At 41.4% G+C, this 24,898-nt stretch overlaps 2 protein-coding genes across 10 annotated transcripts in view; one reads left to right on the forward strand and one right to left on the reverse strand.

The window, feature by feature from the left end:
• The window catches only part of NT5E (5'-nucleotidase ecto), a 53,871-nt gene extending 44,083 nt beyond the window's left edge, over window positions 1-9,788 (forward strand). For 2 of the 3 annotated variants that reach the window (XM_048845090.2, XM_048845088.2), the window contains 2 exons: window positions 2,595-2,795; window positions 7,405-9,788. In XM_048845090.2, the coding sequence (XP_048701047.1) occupies window positions 2,595-2,795; window positions 7,405-7,568 (365 nt within the window). In that variant the 3' untranslated portion in view covers window positions 7,569-9,788. Of the gene's footprint in view, window positions 1-2,594; window positions 2,796-7,404 lie in introns of those variants that run through there. The other variant, XM_075126564.1, reaches the window with a different exon arrangement.
• A 782-nt stretch (window positions 9,789-10,570) lies between these two features.
• SNX14 (sorting nexin 14) overlaps window positions 10,571-24,898 on the reverse strand; it is a 91,634-nt gene continuing 77,306 nt past the window's right edge. For 3 of the 7 annotated variants that reach the window (XM_048845085.2, XM_048845080.2, XM_048845084.2), the window contains 3 exons: window positions 20,021-20,112; window positions 19,753-19,809; window positions 18,410-18,591 (listed from right to left, as the gene is read on the reverse strand). In XM_048845085.2, the coding sequence (XP_048701042.2) occupies window positions 18,430-18,591; window positions 19,753-19,809; window positions 20,021-20,112 (311 nt within the window). In that variant the 3' untranslated portion in view covers window positions 18,410-18,429. The other 4 variants (XM_048845087.2, XM_048845086.2, XM_075126563.1 and 1 more) reach the window with 3 other exon arrangements.

Raw genomic sequence — 24,898 nt, forward strand, 5'->3', positions numbered from 1 at the left:
GGGCATCCGAAGAAAAGTGTAGTTCAGCATGGATTCTCCATTACAGTTTGGTATCTTGACAGAACTCAGCCAGGATCATGTATTGATCTGGTCAAATGTATGTTTCTAATGCAAGGGGAAGCAGCAGAAACTGCCTCTTTGTGCAGTGCCCAGCACATCGGGATCATAACCTCTGGATGCTATTGTGATACACATTAAAATAGTTACAAAGTCCTGGTGATCTGAGCTACATTAGGGTTTCTTCAGGATGATAGGTTGGAGTCCTACAGCCCAAGCACCATAAAAACAGGTACCAGCCCTAGTGGCATTCTGTAGGTAGGCTCACTGGACTCTCCATTTGAGTATCATCAGATGCCAAAATGAGTCAATGACACATTAGACCAGTCCTGTGGCTGGTTTTAATAATTGCTATTACCTCTGAAAGGCAAGCTTTGGAATTTGTTGCTCAATCTATACAAGAACCACACTGATGTTGTCATGAAGAAAAGGTTATTCTTAGAACTCCAGAACCTTTTCTATTCAAGGTAAGTTCTTTCCACAATTTCCGGGAGATAGTGCCATCATTTTGGCCGTCCAAAAAGCCAGGGCCTTTGGGCCTCAAGTTTGCCATAGTCAAGACATTAAATTCTGCACCAGTTTGCATGCTGAGCATCTGGGAAACTATTCCCAGAAGTCCCTGTGGGCACTGGGGAATACATGTCTGAGCCTTATCTGAGGAAGACGTGCAAAGTAAGTTTCCATTCCTCGACCGCGGCATCCTTTGATAGGAAGGTGCTACTAGGTTGATTCCCATGTAACTCGTTAGCTTACAAATCTCTTGCTTTATATAGTAAGAGCATCCATCCCTGCCTATTATTCTATGTAAGAAGGATGAGCAGAGTTTTTTAATTATTCCTAAAATTGGGGGTTAGACTAGATGACCCTTGTGGTCCCTTCTAACCCTATGATTCCCTCCCCCCCACTTCTAGGATTTACTACTTACTACTTCCCATTAATGATGAATGAGGACAGAAGCTGTGAAACAGAATAAGAAACTTCTTACCAGATAATTTTTTCTGTTAACAACTTTTCTCTGAATTCAACCTGGCTTGATAATCTGGTAAATGACCAGAATACAAAATTGAAAATTTTCTCTGAAGGGTGACTTAGACATGTATTGTCTTCATGTTAGTTAATACACTATATCAAGTTGTTCTCTTAATGCTAATAATAGGTTGTTGGAGCATTTCTCTAGCTTTGGAACAACTCTTCAAGTGGCCTGATCTGAAGGGCAGAGCTTAGTTCTAGAGCCTTCAGCAACAACACCGGACCACCTCCAAATACCATAGATGGGGGGCATTAACCCGTTAGTAATAAATGAGGATAGAAACTGCTAACAGGAAGAGAATGACCAGATAAGAAACATCTCATTCATGTCTGTTCAAATAAGAACATTCTTAACTATCCTGAGGAGACGTGGGAGCAGCTGCACCAGATTCTGTAATACATCTTGTGCTGTAGCAGTTCCAGAGCAGTGGGTAGGGTACTCACGTTTATTTCAATAATCTGTTTGTTATAGCAATGGCTTGACTGGCACTTTTGACTAATTAGGGTGCCTGCCTCTAAGGAGGGTAAAATGACATTCTGCCTAAAATTGTGTCTGGTTTCCCTGCAAACTCCTATTTCCTGTTTTCAGTCCTTTGGTAAACAAACTGCGCTAAATCAGTCCAGTGGATTACCTCAACTGTCCTTTCTCTCGTCAGTTTGTCACAGTGTCACTGTGCTATGATCTGACTGTGAGGTACCCTAATAACTATATTGATTGGATTACTAATCCTTTTGAAGGGAATTGTACTAGATCGGCGATTATCTTGACCTATTTGTACTTCCTTTAATGCTAGCTCTACTGCTCACTCATGCTGCTGCCCTCATATTAAGACACACCTTAATGTAATTGCATGGTTGGTAGGTTTCATTGTATGGTTCTGCATTTTAGTACTGTATTAATGAGTTATGGCCGGAGTTACACCATCACTACTTCAACTTCCGTACATAGTGTACAATGAGGCCAAGAAGTCCACAGTGCCTAGATCAATTTGAGTTAGTAGCTACGGTACAAAAAGAATGAAGAAGATAGCCATTATCTGTAATAACCATAGTGTTGGCATAGTTGTCAGCATGTGTCTTCATACGAGCTCATTTCAACCAGGAAGATAATAGTATGTAAACAAATGCATGACAAGGAGGCAGACTAGGAATAAGGTGAGGAGGGGAGGTGTCTGACCTCCCATATCATAATCTCACCAATGAACTGTTTGTGTGTGTCAGCAGCCAGGAGGGAACTGGGAAAAGAAAAAGGGTATGGAGCTTGAGCTGGGATGCTCCCTCTGTTCTCACAGTTCCAGTAACCATGAATTTTCTGGAGTAAAGAGTAAGAGCTGATTTGTGTGTAAGAGGGGGACAGGGCAGGAAGCTTTTTACAATAAGAATGTTCTCTTTCAAAAGTCAGGCCTAATTCTTACATGCGGAAGTGTAGTCAGTTTAACGATTTTATTGGTCTGAGGTGCTCCATTGGGGCTATTTAAAGTGATGTCTAAAAATGTGTTTTCTCCTAGGCATTCACGTGGTCTATGATCTTTCCAGACCACCAGGAAGCAGAGTTGTCAGTACAGAAGTTCTTTGCACAGCCTGTAGAGTACCAGCCTATGTACCACTCCAAATGGATGAAACATACAAAGTGATTCTTCCTTCTTTTCTGCAGCAGGGAGGAGATGGATATTCTATGCTAAAAAATAAATCACTGAGTCACAATCAGGGTAAGCATAGGCACTCCATATTGAACATGTAGCAAGCTATTAGCTGTGTAGTGGACATCGAAGACTAACATCCCCCTAGTTTTAAGAATGTTAAAGATGTTCTATAGTATGAGACCACACGGCTGAATCTTAAATAGAATGGATATAATTTGCTTTTGAGTCGCTAAACACTGAGGGCTAATCATCCAGATTTAACTCCTTCTCTTTCAGTTGATAAGTGTTAAGCCAGATCCTGAGAGAAACTAAGCACCTGCAACTTCCACTGAAATCAGCATCTCTCAGAATCAGGTTCTCTGGCTGCATGTAACAGCTTAGTTTAGCACAGAGCAGGAAACAGTGTCACTAACGTATCATTTTACGGAAATAAGCAGAAGCGTGCCGGAGGGGCCACAGGTGGTATCTGCACTAGGTACACCATGCAGCTTGTAATAAACGAAGAGGGAGTGGCTGCTTTCATCTACACCTCAAACATGCTACCAACTAGAAATATATTTGCTCAAGTAGCTTTTACCAAAAAGGTTAGTCCAAAATCTAAAGGAGAGTCTGTTGTGTGTGGATCACCAAAGCTGCATTGCCAGGTACTGAGGCATCCACCGGACAACATGGAAACAAGTTATAGAAAGGGGGGAAAAAAATCCTTATGCCGTACATAACAGAGCCAGCATTTTAAAAGCTGGTGCTGCGTCTTTTGCTCCTCTTGGAGCCTTGTATCAGATTATGACTAGTCACGTACGAGTATATAGCATCAACACACAGCTGATGGTACCAGAATAGAAGCCAAACCAGCACCAGAGGGAAAGAAAATGAATGGATTTTTCTAACACCATTTTAAAATAGCATTTAAGTGTTTACCAAGTACACTACTCTGCCCTGTATAGCTGCCATCCAAATCTGTTAGGAAGTAAAACTTTTAAAGGATTTAATGTTTAACATATATAGTTAACAGCCACTTATTTATTCAAATTCATTTCTGAAGATACACAAAGGACAGAGCCTCCCATAAAACAGAGTACCTGGGTAAAGGCATGCTTCTAGATCTAGCACAAGTTTTCATTTGGTCTGTAATGTTATCTGACTTTGATGGGTCTCCCAGTTCCAGACTGGCTACTGTCCTGTTAGCTCAATTCACAAAAATATAAAGAAAGTTCCCTTTTGATTTTCAACAAAAGGTGATGCCATTTTAGATTTGGTATTGGTGAGTAGTGAGGACCTCATATAAGAATTGATTGTAGAGGACAACCTTGTTTTGAGTGATTATGTGCTAATTCAATTTAAACTAAATGGAAGGATAAACAAAAATAGATCTGCAGTAAGGGTCCTTGATTTCAAAAGAAGGGAATTGGTTAGGGAAGTAAACTGGACTGAAGCACTGAAAGATCTGAATGTGGAGGAGGCTTTGAATTACTTAAGTCCAAAGCTGCAGAAACTATCTGAAGCCTGTATCCCAAGCAAGGGGAAAAATTTGTAGGGAAGGGTTGCAGACCAAGCTGGTTGAGTATTTCAAACAGGTGATTAAAAGAAAGCAGAAGGCCTACAAGCAATGGAAGCTGGGAGGGATCAGTAATGAAAGCTACTTCTTGGAGGTCAGAGAGTGTAGGGATAAAGTGAGACCTGCCCAAAGTCCAGCAGAGTTGGACTTTGCTAAGGAAATTAAAACTAATAGTAAAAGGTTTATAGCCATATAAGTACGGGAAGAAGTGGGACCGCTGAGGATGAGGTGGAGATGAAGAATTATCTAGGCATGGTCCAAATATTTTGCCTCCGTTTTTAATGAGGCAAATGAAGAGCTTGGAGTAGTGGCAGGGTGGCTAATGGCAATGAGGATATGGAAGTAGAAATTACACATCTGAGGTGGAAGTCAAACTCAGATAGCTTAATGGGGCTAACTCGGGGGGGTCTGGATAATCTCCATCCAAGAATATTAAAGGAAGTGGCACATGAAATTGCAAGTCCAATAGCACAGATTTTAATGAATCTGTAAACTCGGTAGTTGTTCCCTATGTCTGGAGAATTGCTAATATAGATCCTATTTTTAAGAAAGGGGGAAAAATGTGATCTAGGAAATGACAGGCCTGTTAGTTTGACCTCAATTGTATTCAAGGTCTTGGAACAAATTTTGAAAGAGGAAGTAGTTAAGGACATAAAGGTGAACGATAATTGGGATAAAATACAACATGGTTTTACAAAAAGTAGATAATGCCAGAGCAACCTGATCTTCTTTGAGAAGATACCTGGGGTTTTTTTTTAGACAATAGAAATGCAAATTTTAGCTTCCTGGATTTCACTAAGGCATTCAATACAGTTCCACATGAGAAATTACTAAATTGGAGAAGATGGGGGTTAATATGAGACTTGAAAGGTGGATAAGGAACTGGTTAAAGGGGAGACTACAATGGGTCATACTGAAAGGTGAACTGTCTGGCTGGAGGGAGGTTCCTCAGGGAGTAGTGGAGTTCTTCAGGGAGCGGTCTTGGGACCAATCTTATTTAACATTTTTTGTTACTGACTTTGGCACAAAAAGTGAGCTAATAAAATTTGTGGATGACACAAAGGTGGGAGATACTATGAATAGGGGGGAGAACTGTAATATCGTATGAGATCTGGATGACCTTGTAAACTCGAGTAATAGAAATTAGATGAAATTTAATAACACAAAGTGCAAGGTCATGCGTTTAGAGACTAACAAGAAGAATTTTTGCTATAAGCTAGGGACTTATGTCAGTTGGAAGTGACAGAGGAGGAGAAAGACGTGTGTATTGGTTGATCACAGGATGACTATGAGCTGTCAATGTGATGTGGCTGTGAAAAAGACTAATGCAGTCCTATGATCCATCAGGTGAAGTATTTCCCGTAGAGACAGGGAAATGTTAGTACCATTATATAAGGCACAGGTCATACCTCATCTGGAATACTGTGTGCAGTTCTGGTTGCCCATGTTTAAGAAAGATGAATTCAAACTGGAACAGATGCAGAGAAGGGCTACTCGGATTATCTAAGGAATGGAAAACCTACTTTACGAGGGGAGACTCAAAGAGCTTGGCTTGTTTAGCCTAACCAAAGGAAGGCTGAAGGGAGATATGATTGTTCTCTATAAATACATCAGAGGTATAAATACCAGCGTGGGAGAGGACTTAAAGTTAAGCACCAGTGTGGACACAAGAACAAATGGGATATAAACTAGCCATCAACAAGTTTAGGCTTGAAATTAGGTAAAAGTTTCTAATCATCAGAGGGGTGACATTCTGGAGCCATCTCCCAAGGGGAGCAGTGGGGACAAAAACCCTGCAAGACTGAGCTTGATAGGTTTATGGAGGGACTGGTATGACAGGACTGCCTACAATGGCATGTGGCCTATTGGCAACTGCCAGTAGCAAAAATCCCCAACAGCTGGAGATGGGACACTAGCTGGAGAGAGCTCTGAGTTACTACAGAGAATTCTTTCCCATGTGTCTGGCTGGTGGGTCTTGCTCACATGCTCAGGGTCTAACTGATCACCATAGTTGGGTTGGGAAGGAATTTTCCCCTGAGTCAGATTGGCAGTTTTTCACCTTCCCCTTCAGAATAGGGCCTGGGACACTTGCAGGTTTAAACTAGTGTAAATGGTGGAGTGTCTGTAACTTGAAGTCATTAAACCATGATTTGAGGACTTCAGTAACTCAGCCAGAGGCTAGGGGTCTGTTGGGGGAAGGGGGGGTGAGGTTCTGTAGCCTGCAATGTGCAAGAGTTCAGTGGTGGTCCTTTCTGACCTTAGTCTGAGAATCTATGGTTTTTGCATCCCTCACAGATGGGATCTTTTGAGCCATAGCTATTTCAAAGTCAGTTAATCTATAGTGTCTTTATGTTCATTAGGTGAACATATTTGCATAATTATCACTTATTTTGTAATGTTAAAACAACTCCCAGTAAAACCCTCTACAGAAATAAATTAACATATTGAAGGAAAATTCACAAGGAGTCTGTGTGTACAAGGAAGTGCACAGTTCCTAAACATACTAAAGATTTAACACTGGAAAGATACAGTGCATAACCTGTCAGCTATGCATACCTGTTACCAGCATAACAATGCACAGTGTTAGAGAATCCTTTGGAAATGGGACTCAGGATCACTCTTTGTGTAAACATGCCAGGAAACTCGGTATGCCCTAGGAACCCTACAAAGATAAACCAGAGTAACTATGGCAGGGGCAATGCACTCCCAGTAATCTTTCAGATGCCCACCTTGGACATTCTAGGAACAACTATTGTGAAAAGTTTTACTGTTCTAGCTGTCCATCCCTGTAGAACACACATTTATAATCAGTTGTGATTTCCCAGTCCATTGATGTCCTAAACCAGTGGTTTGCAACCTTAAACATTTTCAAGTGGAGGTGTGGAACCCTTTGGAAATCTTAGACATAGTCTGTGGACTCCCAGGGGTCTGCAGACGACAGGTTGAAAACCACTGTCATAAATAATTGTGCTCTCCTGAATATGAAAATGTAGTAGAAAGCAATTCCTTCTTCAAGGGAAATTATAGTTAAAAATGAGAATCAAGAAAACAAAGTTGGAGGGTGCTATTTAACATTAATTGTAATTTCACAATATCTGTCTATAACTTCTGTTTATCTAGGTGATCTCGATGTTGAAGTAGTTTCCAATTACATCTCTAGAATGGGACGTGTTTTTCCAGCAGTTGAAGGTCGAGTAAAGTTTTCTGCAGGAAATTTCATCCAAGGAAGTATTACTCTGATTGCTGGACTATTCACTGTGACATTCCTGCACTTTATTTTTTAATTCTTATTTGCGATGCTTTTAGACTGCTGCTAGAATGCCTGCTCCCCTCCCCTTTGCCTGCACCTCCCAGCACACGTTTAAACAGGTCCTAGGTCTCGGCAGGCATTCAGTAATTACAGTGGAGGGGCAGCTGTACTACAGTCAAAATTGAGACGAGCTCTCTCTAAAACACGGCTCTTCTAAATGCTGTATTATGTGCTTGGTTACCTAGGTTGCCTTAAAATTTGGTGTGCTTCGTAGGGGTTTGAGGTAGGAATACTGATCCAAATTTGGGGTCATTTGACCAAGGGCTTCCTGAGATGTATCTCTCTGGGGAACAAACAAAACAGCTTTGCTGAAGGTTGACACATTCTAACAGGTTTTTAGCCCAGATCTGGCTATCAATGCTTGGCTCTGAAAAAAAGCTGTGAAGCATACTATACAGAATGATGGGACATTTTGGCAGGTAGTCGGTTTCCAAATTTGATACAGCAGGTTTAAGTGCACTTCCTTGATGTTTCTACCCTCAAACTCAAGTTCCAAAGAGCAAAGCATTAAAGGAAAAACATCCTATTCCATGGAGAAAATAATTTGTATTATATAGAAATATTTACAAGCATCTCAGTGTAAAATTTTCCCTCCAACTCTTCCCATGCACGCTGAAACAGTGAAAACAATCTTTTTTTCAGTAGTGTAAGTAAATTCCTACTTATAGATGCATTACTACTTTCCTCTGTCCCCTATGCAGGGTTGAAAACTTAAATGTGACAGCTGTATCCAGTTTTCAATAACACTTGTCTTGGCTATGTCAGTGCCTGAAATAACTGGACCAAGTTTACCACTATTATTGCATGACATCAGCTCATTTCCGCACCAGCTTTAGTTACAATTTTTAGTTACAGATATTGCAAACCCTTCCATCACCTTCCCACTAATAAAGGAACTTAATATCAAAACGTTTCCATATGGTTTGTGTGTAGCTGTATGTAATTGATTTTCAATTCACTTAATCTGTTTTCCAGAAAATAAAAATGAACTGATGGCACCACGTTAATCAGAACCTATTTATATTACAACCAATCATTTTATCTAGGAACTACATACATGGGACATTTAATACTAGAGGCAAATTATGAACAGGAAATAAATTATTCTGTATGGTCAATATTTACTTCTCAAATCGGTAACTTCCAACATAAGGTAGTTCTGGAAAAACCTTGAGCTATGTGGGGTTGCATCTCACTGTTTCTAAGAGAGGCATTTTTAAACTTCTGATAAGGTAAAATATTAGCATAGCTACCACCTTCTTGTACGCTTAAGACATTTAGTTACAAGTTAGTTGTTACCTGTTTGTCCATCTCAGATCCAGCCTTCTCAAACAATATTTATCCTCATCCCCAAAACCTTCCAGGGTGGGTTGGGAGAGACAGCTCATATCTTTTGCTAAATATGCATAGGAACATAAGAATTAACATACTGAATGAGACCTGGGGTCCAGTTAGTCCTGTAGTCTGTGACAGTGGCCAGCACCACACGCCACAGATGGTGCAGAACCACACAGGAAGCAAATAGGAGATAATTTGCCCCCTCTTATGGAGATTGACTATGCTTCAGTGTTTAAACCAGACATAAGCTCCTCTTAAACTAGGAGATTAAGACTGCCACATTCTTAGAAAGGTGGGTTCCCAGGAAGTTGCAGAGTTTTTGGATTTCACATACCATCTCAATAGTATTCTGTACTTCTTCCTTCAACAGGTACTCTCTTAGAGGCAGCAACTTCCACTTATAGATAAGAAAATGTCAGAGGCAAAGACTTCCAGCAGAATAAAAGTTAGTCTGATTTACAGATCAGTGTCTTTTAAACAGACATAAAAAAACCAACAAAAGGTTACACCTATGGGCCAAGAAGCATCTAAACCTTGTAGATAGCTTCTGCTGTATCCTTCAAGTTATCCAATGAGGTGGATTTGGCCAGCGGAATTAACATTTTAGCTATCTTTGTGCTAAAGGGAGGAGGGAGTAAATGGGAAGGGGATATAAAAGTTATGTGACTCAGAGGTTGACCAAGAACTCTAACAGAGTTTCAGATTTGTGTACTTGTTTTAAACTTCTTGTTAGAATACAAAGCTATCTTATTTGGTGTTGACATTTTCTGAAAGTGCTGCCCAGGAGTATCTGTGAAAAGGTATAGCATGGACATGTAATATGTAACTACAAAAAATAAAACTAGTTTAAAAAGGACTTGTCAATGGGTTTACTAATATCACTCAAGCAGAGGATTGTGTTATTTTGAAGGGGGAAAAAAAAGCTTAAAATGCACATGGGGCGGGAAAAGGGAGGGAATCTCAACATGGAAAGATTCTTTAAACATATTCCATCAAGAACAGAGGGGGCTCCCACTCCAGTTTTTTAGTCCTCTAAGGAAGACTTTGGCAAGACTTCATATTTGTGATATTTCTGAAGTAAAAACAGAAAAACAAAACCACCAACCTAATTATGTCTGAAGTGCTTCATATTTCAACATCAGTTGCTAGATAAACTGAACACTTAATGATCATTTGCTCCCCGTTCTCTACAAAATGTAAGTACTTTTCATGCTAACAAAATATGAAAGGCCAAAAACTTAAGCTTTGAGATAATGATTTGCTTGCAACAGATTCAATTTTTTTTCATAGGAAGTGAAGACAGACAGAGATTTAGTTTGGGGAAATTTTTAGCAATATTTTACAACCTTACTCTATCAAAGCTAAGTTTATATACAGTAGCCACCTCCCCACAAAATCTTCCTAATTCCAGAGTTTTTCAAAATATCCTTTCAGGACGATGACCCCTTTGTTTTTAGCAGTACTCATTTACGTCCTCTACAGGTCTGCTTTTCAATGTACAATAAACATTACCATATTCTCTCCTACACTGACAATTCTTTGTAAAATGAGTATTTTGTCTATTAGCAACAGTTACACTTTTGAGAAGAGGGGTAACAAGTTCAAATAGTGGACAAAGTTCTTTAATTTCAATCAGTATTAAATTTGAATTAATCTTTATTAGGCAAACAGACCTTCAGAAGTTAAATTTCACTGTTATTTACAAGAAAATATACAATTCAAGACTAAAATGTTTCACATCCATTAAATTAGTGCACTGCAGACATTTCCATTTGGTGTTCATCCAAGCTCCTGCTTTTACATCCAAGATGATACAGAGGTAGCTTCCTTCTGAACCTATTATAAGTAGTAATTGAGAAAAAATTTGCACTGTAATTTACTGACATATGGAAACATTTACACAGAAACAATCACAATGAACAAAATATTTTAAACACATTAGAAACCATCATAATAAATATGGAGGTCCAGAAATTAAAGGATAATGTTCACAATTTTTCCCCCCTACTGTGCCTTAAATCAGGAAATGTCCTTTCTCTGTAATTTCCTTCTGTTCCCAAACCTTAAACCAGCTTTTCTCAACACAATCCTATGATCTAGAATCCCTCATTCTGAAATAAAATCTTCAGTCTTTACCTCTCATTTCTCTTCATCCCCTGCTGTGATTTCTTCCTCCCTCTATCATCCCAGCTCACCACCCCAGGGTTTCCAGATTAGATGTACATTGTGTTTGAGACTGAGTTTATATAATGGCATTTTACTGCTCTTCTAAAAAGACAGCTCTTATATAATCTATTTATGAATGTTTATTTGGGTGTTAAATCCAGTACATCTGAAATGATTAAATGTATACTGGTAATGACAAGGCTAATCAAATAAGAATCCAAGACATCGAACATGAAGATTAATGGCTGAAAAGGAAACAGAATGGCTGGACAAAACAAACAAAGATAGATATAAACCTGAAGCCCGGGAATTATTTCATAGCACCAGTTAAGAACTGGGTTATTAACCAAATATATAAACAAGCTATGGCTTTACAGCATAATACCTCATTTTAAACTAGGTTCAAAGGGGGCAGGTGACAAATGCCCCAAGTAGGCATAAAAAAAGGCAACAAACAAACAAAGCTAGATGTTGCGGGAGGAGGGATACGGGGAAAATGGAAAATTACAACAGGGTGAATAGGAGCAACAAGAGGAAAAAGAGCAGGGGAATGTGCTCAACATCTTAGGATGTTGATACACAAATGCAAGAATATGAGGAATAAAGTAGTAGTACACAAGATAGATTATGATTTAATTAGCATCACTGGTAAGTCTTGGTGGGATAAACCTCACAACTGGAATATTGGTATAGAAGAGTAGAGCTTGTTCAGAAAGGACAAGCAGGGAAAAAGGGAGAAGGTGTTGCATTATATATCAAGAATATATACACTTGTTCTGAGGTCCAGAAGGTCAGATGCAGACCAGCTGAAAGTTTCTAGGTAAAGATAAGTGGGGGTGAAGGGGAAACAAGAATGATGTCAAGGTAGGGGTCACTAGAGACCACCAAATCAGGCGGAGGAGGTAGATGAGGCATTTCTACAACAAACAACAGCAATATCCAGAATCCAAGACCTGGTAATAATGGAGAACTTTAACTACCCATATATCTGTTACAAAAGTAAGAGGGCAAACACAATGTCCAATAAATTCTTGGCATGTATTTGGGATAACTTGTTTCAGAAAGTGGAAGTAGTAACGAGGGGGACAGGAAGGAACTGGTTGTGAATCTGAAGGTAGGAAAAGCAATCTGGGTGAAAGTGACCATGAAATGACAGATGTCATCATGTTAAGGAAAGGAACGCAAGAGAGCTGCAGAACAAGGACAATGACTTCAAAAAACGCTCAAAAAAAAAAAAAAACTTTGAGAACTGACAGGTAAGGTCCCATGGGAAGAAAACTAAGGAGAAAAGGAATTCAGGAGAGCTGGCCGTTTCTCAGAGACAATATTTAAGGCACAACAGCACAATGAGAATAGCTCAATGTGAAGGAAAGACAAGAAGAACAGTAAGAAGCCAATATGGCACCATCAAGAACTCTTTAATGATGTGAAAATCCAAAGGGAATTCTACAAAAAGTGGACACAGACAAATAGCTAAGGACAAGTACCAAATACCCACAAGAATGTAGAGAGAAAATCAAAAACTAAGGCACAAAATGAATTACATCTAGCAAGGGTCATAAAAGGCATTAGTAAACTAAGGAAATGTGATCGAAATGAAATTACTATAAGGTGGGTGCACAACTGGTTGAAAGCCCATACTCAAAGAGTAGTTATCCATGATTCATTGTCAGACTGGAAGGACATATCTCCTGGCATCCCACAGGGGTCTCTGGAGCTTATTGTTAAATTATCCAAAACCAAAGACGGACCTTCGAAAGCAAGGTCAAGAATGGCCTGGCAGACCTCTGGGGGAGCCCAGAGGACTGAAACCATGAACATCTTAAAGTAATAGCTGATGCCATGGTTCGAGCTGCCAAGTCCACACCATCCAAATTGTTCTGAGGATCAGTTCTGGCAACCAACTTACCTTCTTCCATCATTATAGTGAATTCCTGCCTGCAGCTCTCTGGTAACCTGTTCTTGAATTTAATGTCTTCCCCAAGCGTGAAGTCATAGTGATTCAAGAGTGCCTGCTGGTTTGCAATCCTAAATTGCAGACTTCGCAAGGATTAACGTTTGCGACCCAGCGAGTCCAGTCTTTTTGAATCTTTGCCTTTACATGTTGATGCTTGGTGTCCTTACCTCTCCTGCTGGTTAGCAGATTCTATTACTAAGGAGCCTGGAGGAGGATGAGAAAACAAGGGCTCATATCCTTTAGAACAGTTGTAGTACCTCCTCTTGGCCCATTTTGTTGTGAGAGATATGGGGGTCTACTCAAGTGCCTTAACTGTCTTCATAATTGCTTCATGAATCGCAGCGCCATTTTAGAAAGGGCCACTGGTAACAGAATGTCCACTAACTTGTGAGAGCTCTCACAGACCTCCTCTGCCTGAATGTCAAGAACAAGAGACTACCCTTCTCAGTAGATCTTGATGAGCCTCATGGTCCTCTGGTGGTGCTTAAACCTGCCACCTTTACAGCCTTGTCTGGTGATGAAGAGGACGACACCACAAGATGCTGAGGTAGTGGCTGCTCTGAGTCTTATGGTGGAGAAGCCACCCAAGTGACTTCTGGATGCTCTCAGTACCGGGTACTAGAGAATGTTGTCTGTGGTGCCAATTCTTTTGGTGCACCCTTGAGGAAACCAAACAAGGAAGGTGAATAGAAGTACTAGCAGGTGGGGGGAATTCCCCACAGCATCCAGAATGGCAACAGATATGGGCCTAGGACTCCTGCTTGACTGGGCCATTGCCCCTGAGGAGGCAGCCAGTGCTGTAATTACTGTGACATCCATGGTCCCCAGTTCTCTGAGAACTAGCTGGGACACAAGAATGCACCCCCAAGTCTGACAAAGAAGAGCCTGAGCCCTCAGAAAATGGAAGAGCACAGCCAGTGAGAACTGGGGATAGGTAGCCAGAATCCAGGGATGGCAGTACCAAGGATATCATTGCTGGCTTGCCTCTCAACTGCACTGGCTTTTGTGGAAGTGTGGGCTGTAGTGGTACTGAATGCTCCTGATGTGGTGACTGGAAGCCTTTCTGTACCACTGGGGATATTGGCACTGAAAGGCTAAGCAGGTCTTCATATGCCTCTGGAGTGGTTGGTAGTGGTAATGATTCCTGACACAAGGATTTTTCACAGGTCAGCCTTGATGGACCTGGCCAGGTTCCAGAGGCAGTGATCCCTTCTTTCTGGTCAATGAGTGCTCTAGGAAATGCCTCGAGTGTCTTTTCTAGAGCTTCTGCCTCTAGCTGGCTATGGTACTGGTGAACTTGACTGAGGCACCCAGCTAGAGGAGGGTGTCTGCGTTTTCTGCAGCACCACAAAGATCGAAGAGCTGCAGAATCTCTGGTGGGGCATGCTGCATCGAAGCTGCATTCCTAATGGATTCCTAATGCGGTGACTCCAATGGAGTGGAGAGTATATTTATAAAATCTGCAGAAGACACAAAGCTGGGAGGGTTTGCAAGCACTTTGAAGACCAGAATTAGAATTCAAAACAACCTTAAATTGGAGAACTTGGCTGAAATCAACAAGATGAAATGCAATAAAGACAAGTGCACTTAGGATGGAAAAAAATCAAATGCACAACTACAAAATGGGGAAAGCTGGCTATATGGTAGTACTGCTGAAAAGGATCTTAGGGTTGTGGTGCATCACAGATTGAATATGAGCCAACAATGTGATACAGGTGCAAAAAAGGCTAATATTCTGGGACATATATGACAGGGGAGTTGTATGTAAAACAAAGGATTAACTGTCTCACTCTGCTAGGCACTGGTGAGGCCTCAGCTGAAGTACCGTTTCCGGTTCTGAGTGCCACACTTGAGAAAGATGTAGACAAACTGGAGAGAGTCTAGTGGAGAGCACCAAAAATGATAAAAGGTTTGGAAAATCTGACACGTGCGCAAAGGGTAAATAAACTGGCATATTCAGTTTTGAGAAAATACAACTGAGGAGGGGGACCTGATCACAGTCTTCAAATGTGTTAAGGGCTGTTGTAAAGAGTGATCAATTGTTTTCCATCTCCACTGAAAGTAGGACAATGACTAATTGACTTAATTTTCAGCAAGGGAGAGTCAGGTTAGCTATTAGAAAGTTTTCCTGCATAGAGAGTCAAACATTAGAATAAGCTTACAAGAAAGGTTGTGGAATTCCTGTCATTGGAGGTTTTTATGAACAAGTTAGACAAACACCTGTCAGTGATGGTCTAGGTATACTTGGCAGAGAGCGCTAGGCTAGATAACCTCTCGGGGTCCCTTCCAGCCCTACATTTCTATAATTGTACAATTCTATGATCTTCAATGGGATATTTCAAAAATAAACATCCTCATTTAGGTCTTCTGAACAAGCAATGCTGCCTCAAAATGCAGATTCATTCCCAAAATCCCAAGCAGTTGCTGAGGGAGAAGCATAAACACTTGATTTATTTTTTGAAAATTAGCTGACTTCTCTCCTGAGTCCCAAGATGTGTCTAGTATGTGAGTGTGAAACACTATACCTTGGGGGAGTGCCCTGTAACCCCCATATTCCTCATTTATATACAATTGTGATCTTGCATTTAAAGCATGCCATGTGAGGTATCAAGGGAAAGGTTATGATCTGCTGAAAGCCATTGTTCTATATAAATCAGGGCTGTCAATCACAGATAACTCACGCAATTAACTCAAAAAAATTAATCGCAATTAATTGCAGTTTTATTCGCACTGTTAAACAATAGAATACCAATTGAAATTTATTAAATATTTTTGGATGTTTTCTACATTTTCAAATTTATCGATTTCAATTACAACACAGAATACAAATTATAAAATGTTCACTTTATATTATTACAAATATTTGCACTGTAAAAATGAGAAAAAAGAAATAGTATTTTTCAATTCACCTCATACAAGCACTGTAGTACAATCTCTTTATTGTGAAAGTGCAACTTACAAATGTAGATTTTTCTTACGTAACTGCACTCAAAAACAAAACAATGTAAAACTTCAGAGCCTACAAGTCCACTCAGTCCTAATTCTTGTTCAGCCAATTGCTAAGAGAAACAAGTCTGTTTTGCATTTATAGGAGATAATGCTGCCTGCTTCTTATTTACAGTGTCACCTGAAAGTGAGAACAGACGTTCGCATGGCACTTTGGTAGCCGGCATTGCAAGGTATTTACATGCCAGATATGCTAAACATTTGTATGCCCCTTCATGCTTCAGCCACCACTCCAGAGGTCATGCTTCCATGTAGATGATACTCGTTAAAAAATAATGCATTAAATAATTTGTGACTGAACACCTTGGGGGAGAACTATATGTCGCCTTTTCTGTTTTAGCAGCATTTTGCCATATATTTCATGTTATAGCAGTCTTGGATGATGACCCAGCACATGTTAATTTTAAGAAAACACTTTATCCGATGAAGTGAGCTGTAGCTTACGAAAGCTCATGCTCAAATAAACTGGTTAGTCTCTAAGGTGCCACAAGTCCTCCTTTTCTTTTTGCGAATACAGACTAACACGGCTGTTACTCTGAAACTTTATCTGTGTGATTCATGAGTGGCTCTGGGAGCATTCATACAATCTAGCTGGCTGTGGGGCTCCACACGCAGTTGTGTTGAGTGATCACAGCTCCTGGAGGGGTTTGCTGCTTGTCACTAGCAAAGCATTGTGAGAGACTGCCCCAGCTGGAGAGTTAAGGGGGCACAGTGGTCCCACAGTCGCAGGCTGCACTGCAGGGATCCCGTCACAGTGAGTGTTCTGTAACAACAATGCTCCAAAAGCTAGGTTCAGCCTCTCTTTAAATATTGATGGGAGGAGCTCTCATTTTGTATGTTCTTGCTCAGAATCTGAATATATTTTTAGTTTTAATACAATTCCTCAACTGGACAAAAAGAAAGCCAACATTAAACAGGGACCATTCTGTAGGTAACTAGTTGTAACTCTCTAATTTTTATAATGAACATAAATCTCAGAAGTCTTAAAGTAACTCTGGCCAGACCAGACACTTGAGTCAAGACTTTTGCCAAAAAAAACCAAAACAGTTAACTAATAACTAAGCAAAAACCAGATTGTAATTTCAGGGCTCCCCGCCTCCCCCTCATTTATTGGAGGGAAAAAAGAAGAGATTCCCTTCAAGGCTCTTTCAAAAAGGGTAGCAGGAAGGGCATTTTTAGGAGGGAGACTATATATGAAAATTTCAGCTACCAAATCAATGGAAATTAGACAGATAGATTGGAGGAATGGGGGTGAAATCAAAATGTAATCCCCAACCTAGAATCAAGCGACTATCACCTATTTTATTCTCCCCTGTTTTCTTGGTACTTTGGGACTCCAGATCTTATCCCTCATCCTGTGCCATGTTTTCCACCCCTCTCATACCAGTTGTCTTTCTTCTGCCAGTCTCTCTTCTGCTGCCTCCCCCCAACCCTGATCCCAGACCTGTTATCTCCACTAGAATGCTTTTGCCTCCTAGGAGAAAAGGTCCCCTTCACACATGCCAAAGAGGGAGTAGCTGAATTTGTCAAGTGGGGGCCTCATCTCTGCCCTTTTTCAGCCACTGAAGTCCAAGAAAGAGACCTAGACCCTCTCAGCTTCCACCAAGTGGGAGGGGAAAAGAGCATCAAGCTTCCAGAGCTAGGGCCATAGCTCTTTAGTCAATTAGGCCAGTGGCCCACACCCTGCCCCCTGCAGCACTCACCTGCCCCCTGCTGGCAGGAGCGCTCCAGTAGGACTGCCAGATGCTGTCTCCCCTCAGCCAACCCCACCCTCCGCCAGACTGGAGCAGCAAATTTTGAATTTTTTTTTTTTAAGCAGACAGCTGGGCCGCAGCTGTGTGCTAATTGGCCCACAAGTGGCCCGCAGGTTGAAAGCCACTGGACTAGGCTCTCCACATTCACATTTGGGGTCATTTATCAAATTCCACTTGGTCATAGTGTCACAAGGCTTTACCACCCTAGGTCTCACGTGATTTAGAGCAACCAGTTCGAGGTGTCTGGAGGGAGTTGTTCTGAAGGTTCTCTGGAATCATTGGCATTTCTCTCCTTCCACAATGGTATTCTGAAGTACGGGATATTCAGAGGCAAGTATCTTTCTGGACTTCAGCCTCTTGGATGGTGGAATGTGTCCATACAATGCGTGTCTTGGACCATGCATCTGTTTTAGTGTCCTTTTTACTGAAGGCATCCCACCTCACTGATGGTGGTGCAATCCCAAAAGGCAGTATAGTGACAGTGTGGGGGTCAGTTTCAAAGTCCCTGTGATGATCCTACAGGATTGACTGAGGTCAGTATCAATTGCGTGTGCATGGATGGAGCATGACCATACTGGTGCACAATACCTGCAATTGAGTAACACAAGGAGTGACTAGTTGCTTGGAGTATTTGGGGGTGAACTCCCCATTTTGTACTGGTCAATTTCTGGAGTACATAATTCCCAGAGTTCATTTTCTTTTTCAGCTTCTTGATAGGTTCTTTGTACATCCACATGCAGTCTAGCATGACTGCAGATTATACAATTCAACTTGTCCTGTAAGATTTTTAAAAACTTGAACCATTTTTTCTAACCTTCATTTTGAAGTCTTCAGTTGAGGGACTGGTTAATGTTACTGGTGATATAGCGTTAAGTACCAGGACACCTACAGAAATAGTTCAGTGCATAAGAGTAGCAGCCTCATAGTCTTGGGCCATAAAGCTACTTCTCTTTTCCCTTTACTTATTTCCACTGCCCTCAATTTGAAATCACTAGAACGCATAAATACAAGAGGAATTAAATATGAGTCCGAGGCACAAAGCAGTTTCAACTAAGTAAGTTAGGTCTCTCTTTCGTGAAAGTAATATAGATGGCCTCCATTTCAACCTCCATTATTAACTTATATTTACCAAGAAAAACTGAAATATTAATTTGGCTCCAACGACAGGGTATTATTTTTGAGTTAAGTGCTAAAACTGTGCTTGGCACTATGCAAACTCTAAGATGCAGCTCCCGTGCTGTGGTGCTTACAATCTCAGTTGTTAAGATGCAAGTTCTATATTTTAAATAAAATATCAAAGTTACTTGGCTAACAAAAAACTCATTATACAATTCTCTTTCAAAAAGTTTGACATACACAGTAGATACAAACACATCACACCCCTCCAGATTACTATACACTATATAAATAGTGCTTAGCCCTTATACAGTACTTTTTAGCCATGTGATTACTCTCTCCTTTATCTGGACACTGAGAATTTCAGAAAGCAATAACCAAAATTAGGTACAACAAAATACACATTCGATGGGAAAAATGCTGAACCTCCACATCAGAATGCAACAAGCAGGATAAATTTTCCAAAGGCAGCATCTGCTGAAATTTGACAGTCAATAATGACAAGGCATACGGGGATAGCCCGCTGGCTACCCTGCACAGTTTCACTGGCACCTCTACTTCTAGCACAACTTACAGGCCTCATGAGAAAAATTTTAATCAGCAAAAATTAAAAAGTTTGGCCTTGGAAGATCTGAAGGCATCTTTCAACCTAACAAAATACAGACTCCTCAATGAAGTTAACCTTTCGATGGGTAATGATAACAGTAACTGTTGGGATTTCTTGTCTATCTGCTTGTGATTAATATAGTGGAGGAGTTTAAAGTGACTAAGATTAGAGGAGATCTATTCTGCAGCACTTATATGGGTTTGTCATCACATACCTTATTGAGCTCTGGGAACAGTTCTTGTATCCCAATATCCAGCAGAACATAAGTCAACTAAAAAAAAACAGAAAAAGTAGCTGTTGTAAAAGAGTCAAGGTCAGTTCTAATGACAACCCTTTAGAACAACTATATTGCTCTTCATTTTTAATAATTAAAAGAGAATTTGCATTTACCTGGGATACACAAAAGATCACTGAAAGCCTTTATGAAACACTACACCAAGCGGTAAGGTTTCTCATGTAATTGTTTTCAGAATTAAAAGTACCTGCTTGTTAAGCACTGGCTGCTGCATTCCATCAAACAGAAGTCTGATGCCTTCATACTTGGCGTCTTCTCCAATGCATTTGCCTATCAAATCTAGACCAGATACCAACACATACTAATCACAAAAAGCCATTACAAATTAGTTATGTGCTACAGTAAAGCATGGCTAGACCAAAATTCAGTAGATCATATCCTCCGCACTTCTAATAGCTCTAAACTTGTATGCTATAACTTTATCTTTCAAATGAATTTGTTTTTATAACCACATAAGTCAAAAATCTTTCTGAACCCCTTTGATTATACTATTTTAGCTAAGAATTAGCCAAAGTGTGTACTAAATGAATTTCAAGAGGTACAAGTGGAAGCTTATGTCTTCAAGTTCTTAATATGAGATAAATTATTCCTTTGTTAGCCAACTCACTGCAGCGATATACACATATATCTTTTCACTTGTAGTTTTACTTTCAATGGCATAGAACTAAGTCACTGCCAGATTTTAGGTGAAAAAAATACAACCTGAGTTTACTGCCCTAATGCTTTGTGTAATAAAACATAAGTTCCTTATCTGTACACGGAGGTTTTTTGAGATGTGATTTCTAGCAAGTAGCAGCCATTAGTCCATGCCTGAGCAGTTACTCCCCTTCATGCTCTGTACTGAGGGAATAAGGAGAGATGTTGTGATAAATGAAGGGGGGAGCTCCCTTTTTTGGGCACCTAGCCAGATAGTTACCTATAAAGTCCCTCTTGGTGGCTGCTTGCTTCACCTGTAAAGGGTTAAAAAGTCCCCAGGTAAAGAAAAAGGAGTGGGCACCTGACCAAAAAAGCCAACGGGAAGGCTAGAACTTTTTAAAAGGGGAAAAGCTTTCCCTTTGACTCTCTGGGCTGGAGACAGGGGTATCTGGAATGCTGTGTAAAGTTTGGACCAGGTATGAAAATTCATCGTCCATACCTAGAAGAATTCACTGGGACACGGAATGTTTAGATAAAAGAAATAACCCTAATTGCATCTATTTTCTGTAAGGCTTGTGGACTACTCTGTGCTAACCCCAGATGCTTTTGTTTGCTTGTAACCTTTAAGCTGAACCCCCAAGAAAGCTATTTTGGGTGCTCAATTTTTGGAATTGCTCTTTTAAAATCTAGCAAAAGCCTAAGTTCCAGATATATTTTCTTTTTTGCTTTTAATAAAATTTACTTTTTTTAAGAACCTGATTGGTTTTGTGTCTTAAAAGGTCTGTGCATGCATTTTTCCATTAGCTGGTGGCAACAAATAGGTTTCCCTTTTGTTTGTTTCTTGGCTTCCCTGAGGGAGGGGTGGAAAAGCCGAGGGGCCTTAGGGAAAACTTCCCAAGTGAGTTTTTCCAGGATTTGCAAGAGACAGTTTTTCACTTGGGGGGGTGGCAGCATTTACCAAGCCAAGGTCAGAGAAAAGCTGTAACCTTGGGGGTTTAATACAAGCCTGGAGTGGCAAGTATTAATTTTTAAAATCCTTGTGGGACCCCACCTTCTGCACTCGGAGTGCCAGAGTGGGGAATCAGCCTTCACAGGTGTGGACCAATGTCTCTCCAGTTCTTTCTCTTACTGAAAATCAAATAGGATCCAAAGCAGAAAGTAAGGAGGAAGGGGTGTGGAATACAGATAGAGACCATACTTCTCGAAGAACCTCAGGCTACAGGTAAGTGACTTTCATTTCTTTGAGCGCTGGTCCCTATGTGTATTTGACACGTGGATGATGGGTAAGCAGTATTCAAACAGGACAGGAGGTATCAGGATACAGTTACCATAGAGGTCTATAATACTGCTGTTCCAACAGCTACATTTGCAGAATAGGCCTGGACTAAGGAGTAATGTTTCAGGTATGAATAGAAGTAGCATTTCCCCAAATGCTTTGCAGCAGGGGACACCAAAGCCGGCATGCTCCAAAAAGAAACTTCACAGGCTCCAGGACCGCATCATTAATAGGGAGGGTCATTCTCCCAGGAGCAGATGGCTGCAGGATATCCAACAATTTATGGACATTCTCCTGCAGGGAGAATGCCCAGGAAAAAAGTCATACACTGCAAAATGTCATGGTAGACCCTGAAGTCTTCAGGCACCGAAGGAAAGGAAGAGCCGAGCATCGTTGAATCATCTAAGGATGATGAAGAGGCAGTTAACTGCACCAGGACTGGATCCTGTTCTTGGACAGGTGGTCCTGGATGAGACAACTCCGGAGGCTCCACAATGGGAAGGCTCACTGGTGCCTGAACCTGTGGGAAGTCAACGTCCCTCACCACAGACATGCCTAGTGATCTCGCCTTGGAGCGAGATGTGGAGTGCGACCACCATGACTGAGGAGCGCCCCGCGAATTCTATGGAGGCCACTGGGCATAATGAGAGTGCATTAGTGGCCAGTAGGTGCAGGGCATGGGATCCTATCCCAACTGCCACACAAGTGCCAATCCCAGTACCCACAATACTCCATGAATGGTTCCCAATGTGGGCTACGTGATGAAGAATGGAAGGAGGAAAATCCCAACCTTGACACCAAGTCATCTTGGGTTTCCAGGAATAAAAATAGAGCCAGCCCTGAGGGTGTGAGCTAATGGTCTGATTAATCCGTCTCCCAAAACCAGGGAGGGACCGACACTGATGGTAGAAATTGCACCGCCGACACCAAGTACGCCTCCATTGTTTCTGGTGCTCCGAGTGGCATCGGCCCTGAAGTCAGCAGCAGTACTGATACATCTGACAATGCCGAAGTGGAGGGTGAGGAGTGCTACCATAGTAACATTGGTGGTGCAAGATGGTGCATGAAACCTGGAGGGTCTTGATTGGTCTTATGCGATCTCTGCCTCGGTGCACTTGATGGGAAGCAGCTCCTCCATCTCTTCAGATAGTCACCAGCTCCAGAGAGCAAACTGGCAGCACTCTCAGAACCTGACCTCGGTGTCAAAGCAGGCTGCATGGACCCTTTGAGCAGGTGCTGCTTTAGGCAAAGGCCCCATGCCATTTTGTGAACAATCTGCAAATCAAACACCATTCTTTGACGTGAGCCTCACCCAAGCACAGCAAGCACCATGTGTGGAGATTGTTGTTAGGGGTAACACTAGGAAGTACTAACTAAATCTAACACAAACTACCACTAAGGGTACTAACTATATACAACAGGGTAAGACCATAAAGAGAGAGATTGGGAGGTTAAGAACCACACAGAGCTCCAACTCCAGCCACAGGGGGTAAGAAGCAGCTGTGGGGGTTTGAGGCAGCACTGCCTCATATAGCCAGGGGAGGCACTATGAGCATGAGGCATGAGTGCTGCCTCCTATGGGTACCACTAGGCAAAATTCTCTGGCTCCGGTGCTCTGGGCAGTGCACTCACCTAAGTGGAATACATGGCTGCATCTACTCAAAGAACTGCTTCAGGTTGCCACCTTACAAATTTCCAGCATAGATACTTCTCAGAGAGATAATATTGAGGTTGCCTATGCTGTAATGGAATGGGCCTGCACCCCATCTGGCAGTGCATTATATGCCAGCTGATAAAGAATGATATAGCCAGAGACCCACTTAGAGAGTCTCTGGGCAGACGCTTGTCCCCTTGATTGTTCCACTAGAGCAACAAATAGTGTAGGCCTTTTCATAATTGGTTAGTTCTTTGCAGATCAGAAGGGCTTTAGCATTCTATGTCGAGAGAGAGTAATCGTCTCATTGGTTGCATGAGATTTTGGAAAGAATACTGATTTATTGATTTGTTATTTAAGATAAGTTGATTTATGTGAAGTTTGGAAATTACCTTAGGGAAGAATTTTGGGTAGATGCAAAGAGAAACTCTCTCATTATGAAATGTGGAATAGGGCAAGACAGCTATGAGTGCTCCCAGCTCATTCACTCTTCTAGCAGATGTGATGGTGACTAGGAAAGTGACCTTCATGGACAGGCAGGACATGGAGCACATGGCCAGTGGTTCAAAGGATGGTCTGGTAAGTACTGAGAGGTCAAGATTGATGTCCCATAGCAGCGATGGTTTCACCACCAGTGGGAAGGTCCTAATGAGACCTTATTGTTGATAAGTAAAAACAGAACCGCCTTCCACGAGAGGATGGAAGGCATTGACTGCTGCTAGGCGGACTTGCAGTGAGCTAATGGAAAGTCCCAATGTCTTGAAGGTGAGTAGGTAGTCTAAAATAGCAGGTATTCCTGTTGATTTGGGGGATAATTAGTTCTGTTGTCTCGAGGTAGAGAAACATCTCCATTTAACTAAATAGCATTTTCTGATAACCTCAATCAAAGCAGAAAAGACTATCTTGAACAACCTCCAAACACAAACATTCTAGGTCTGTTGCCCATCCAAATACCAAACCATGAGGTGAAGAGGGTCCAGGCTGAGATGTCTGATCTTGTATTCTCCTGAGTTAACAGATCCAGGAAGGGGTCGAAGCTGATGGGAGAACAGGAGGACATTTGTAAACAGCAAACAGAAATATCTGAGCCAGTTGGATGTATGAGCATGACTTGAGCCTTCTTGTGACAAATCTTTTGCAGAACCTGTGGGGAGGAAAGGTGTACCTCAGGTGGTCTGTCCAGGATAGAGCATTATTGCCCCCGGAGACCTGACCAAGTGCTGCTCTGGAGCAGTCTAGGTTGAACTTCTTGTTCATCCGGGAGGTGAACAGGTCCCAAGATGATGTTCTCCACTGGGTGAAGATTTTGTTCAGAAGAGAATTGTGTATCTCACATCTGTGGTATGTGGGAAAGTGTCCGCTGAGACTGTCTGCCAGAGAGTTCTGCGCACCTGGTGGGTATGTTGCCAAGAGCATGATGTGGTTCCCAATGCACTAATTCCATAATTGACTGCCTCTATACAGAGAGGAAGATATTTCGCTCCACCTTGTTTGCTTAT

This window comes from Caretta caretta, chromosome 3, assembly GCF_965140235.1.
Source record: "Caretta caretta isolate rCarCar2 chromosome 3, rCarCar1.hap1, whole genome shotgun sequence".
Taxonomy (NCBI): Eukaryota; Metazoa; Chordata; order Testudines; family Cheloniidae; genus Caretta; species Caretta caretta.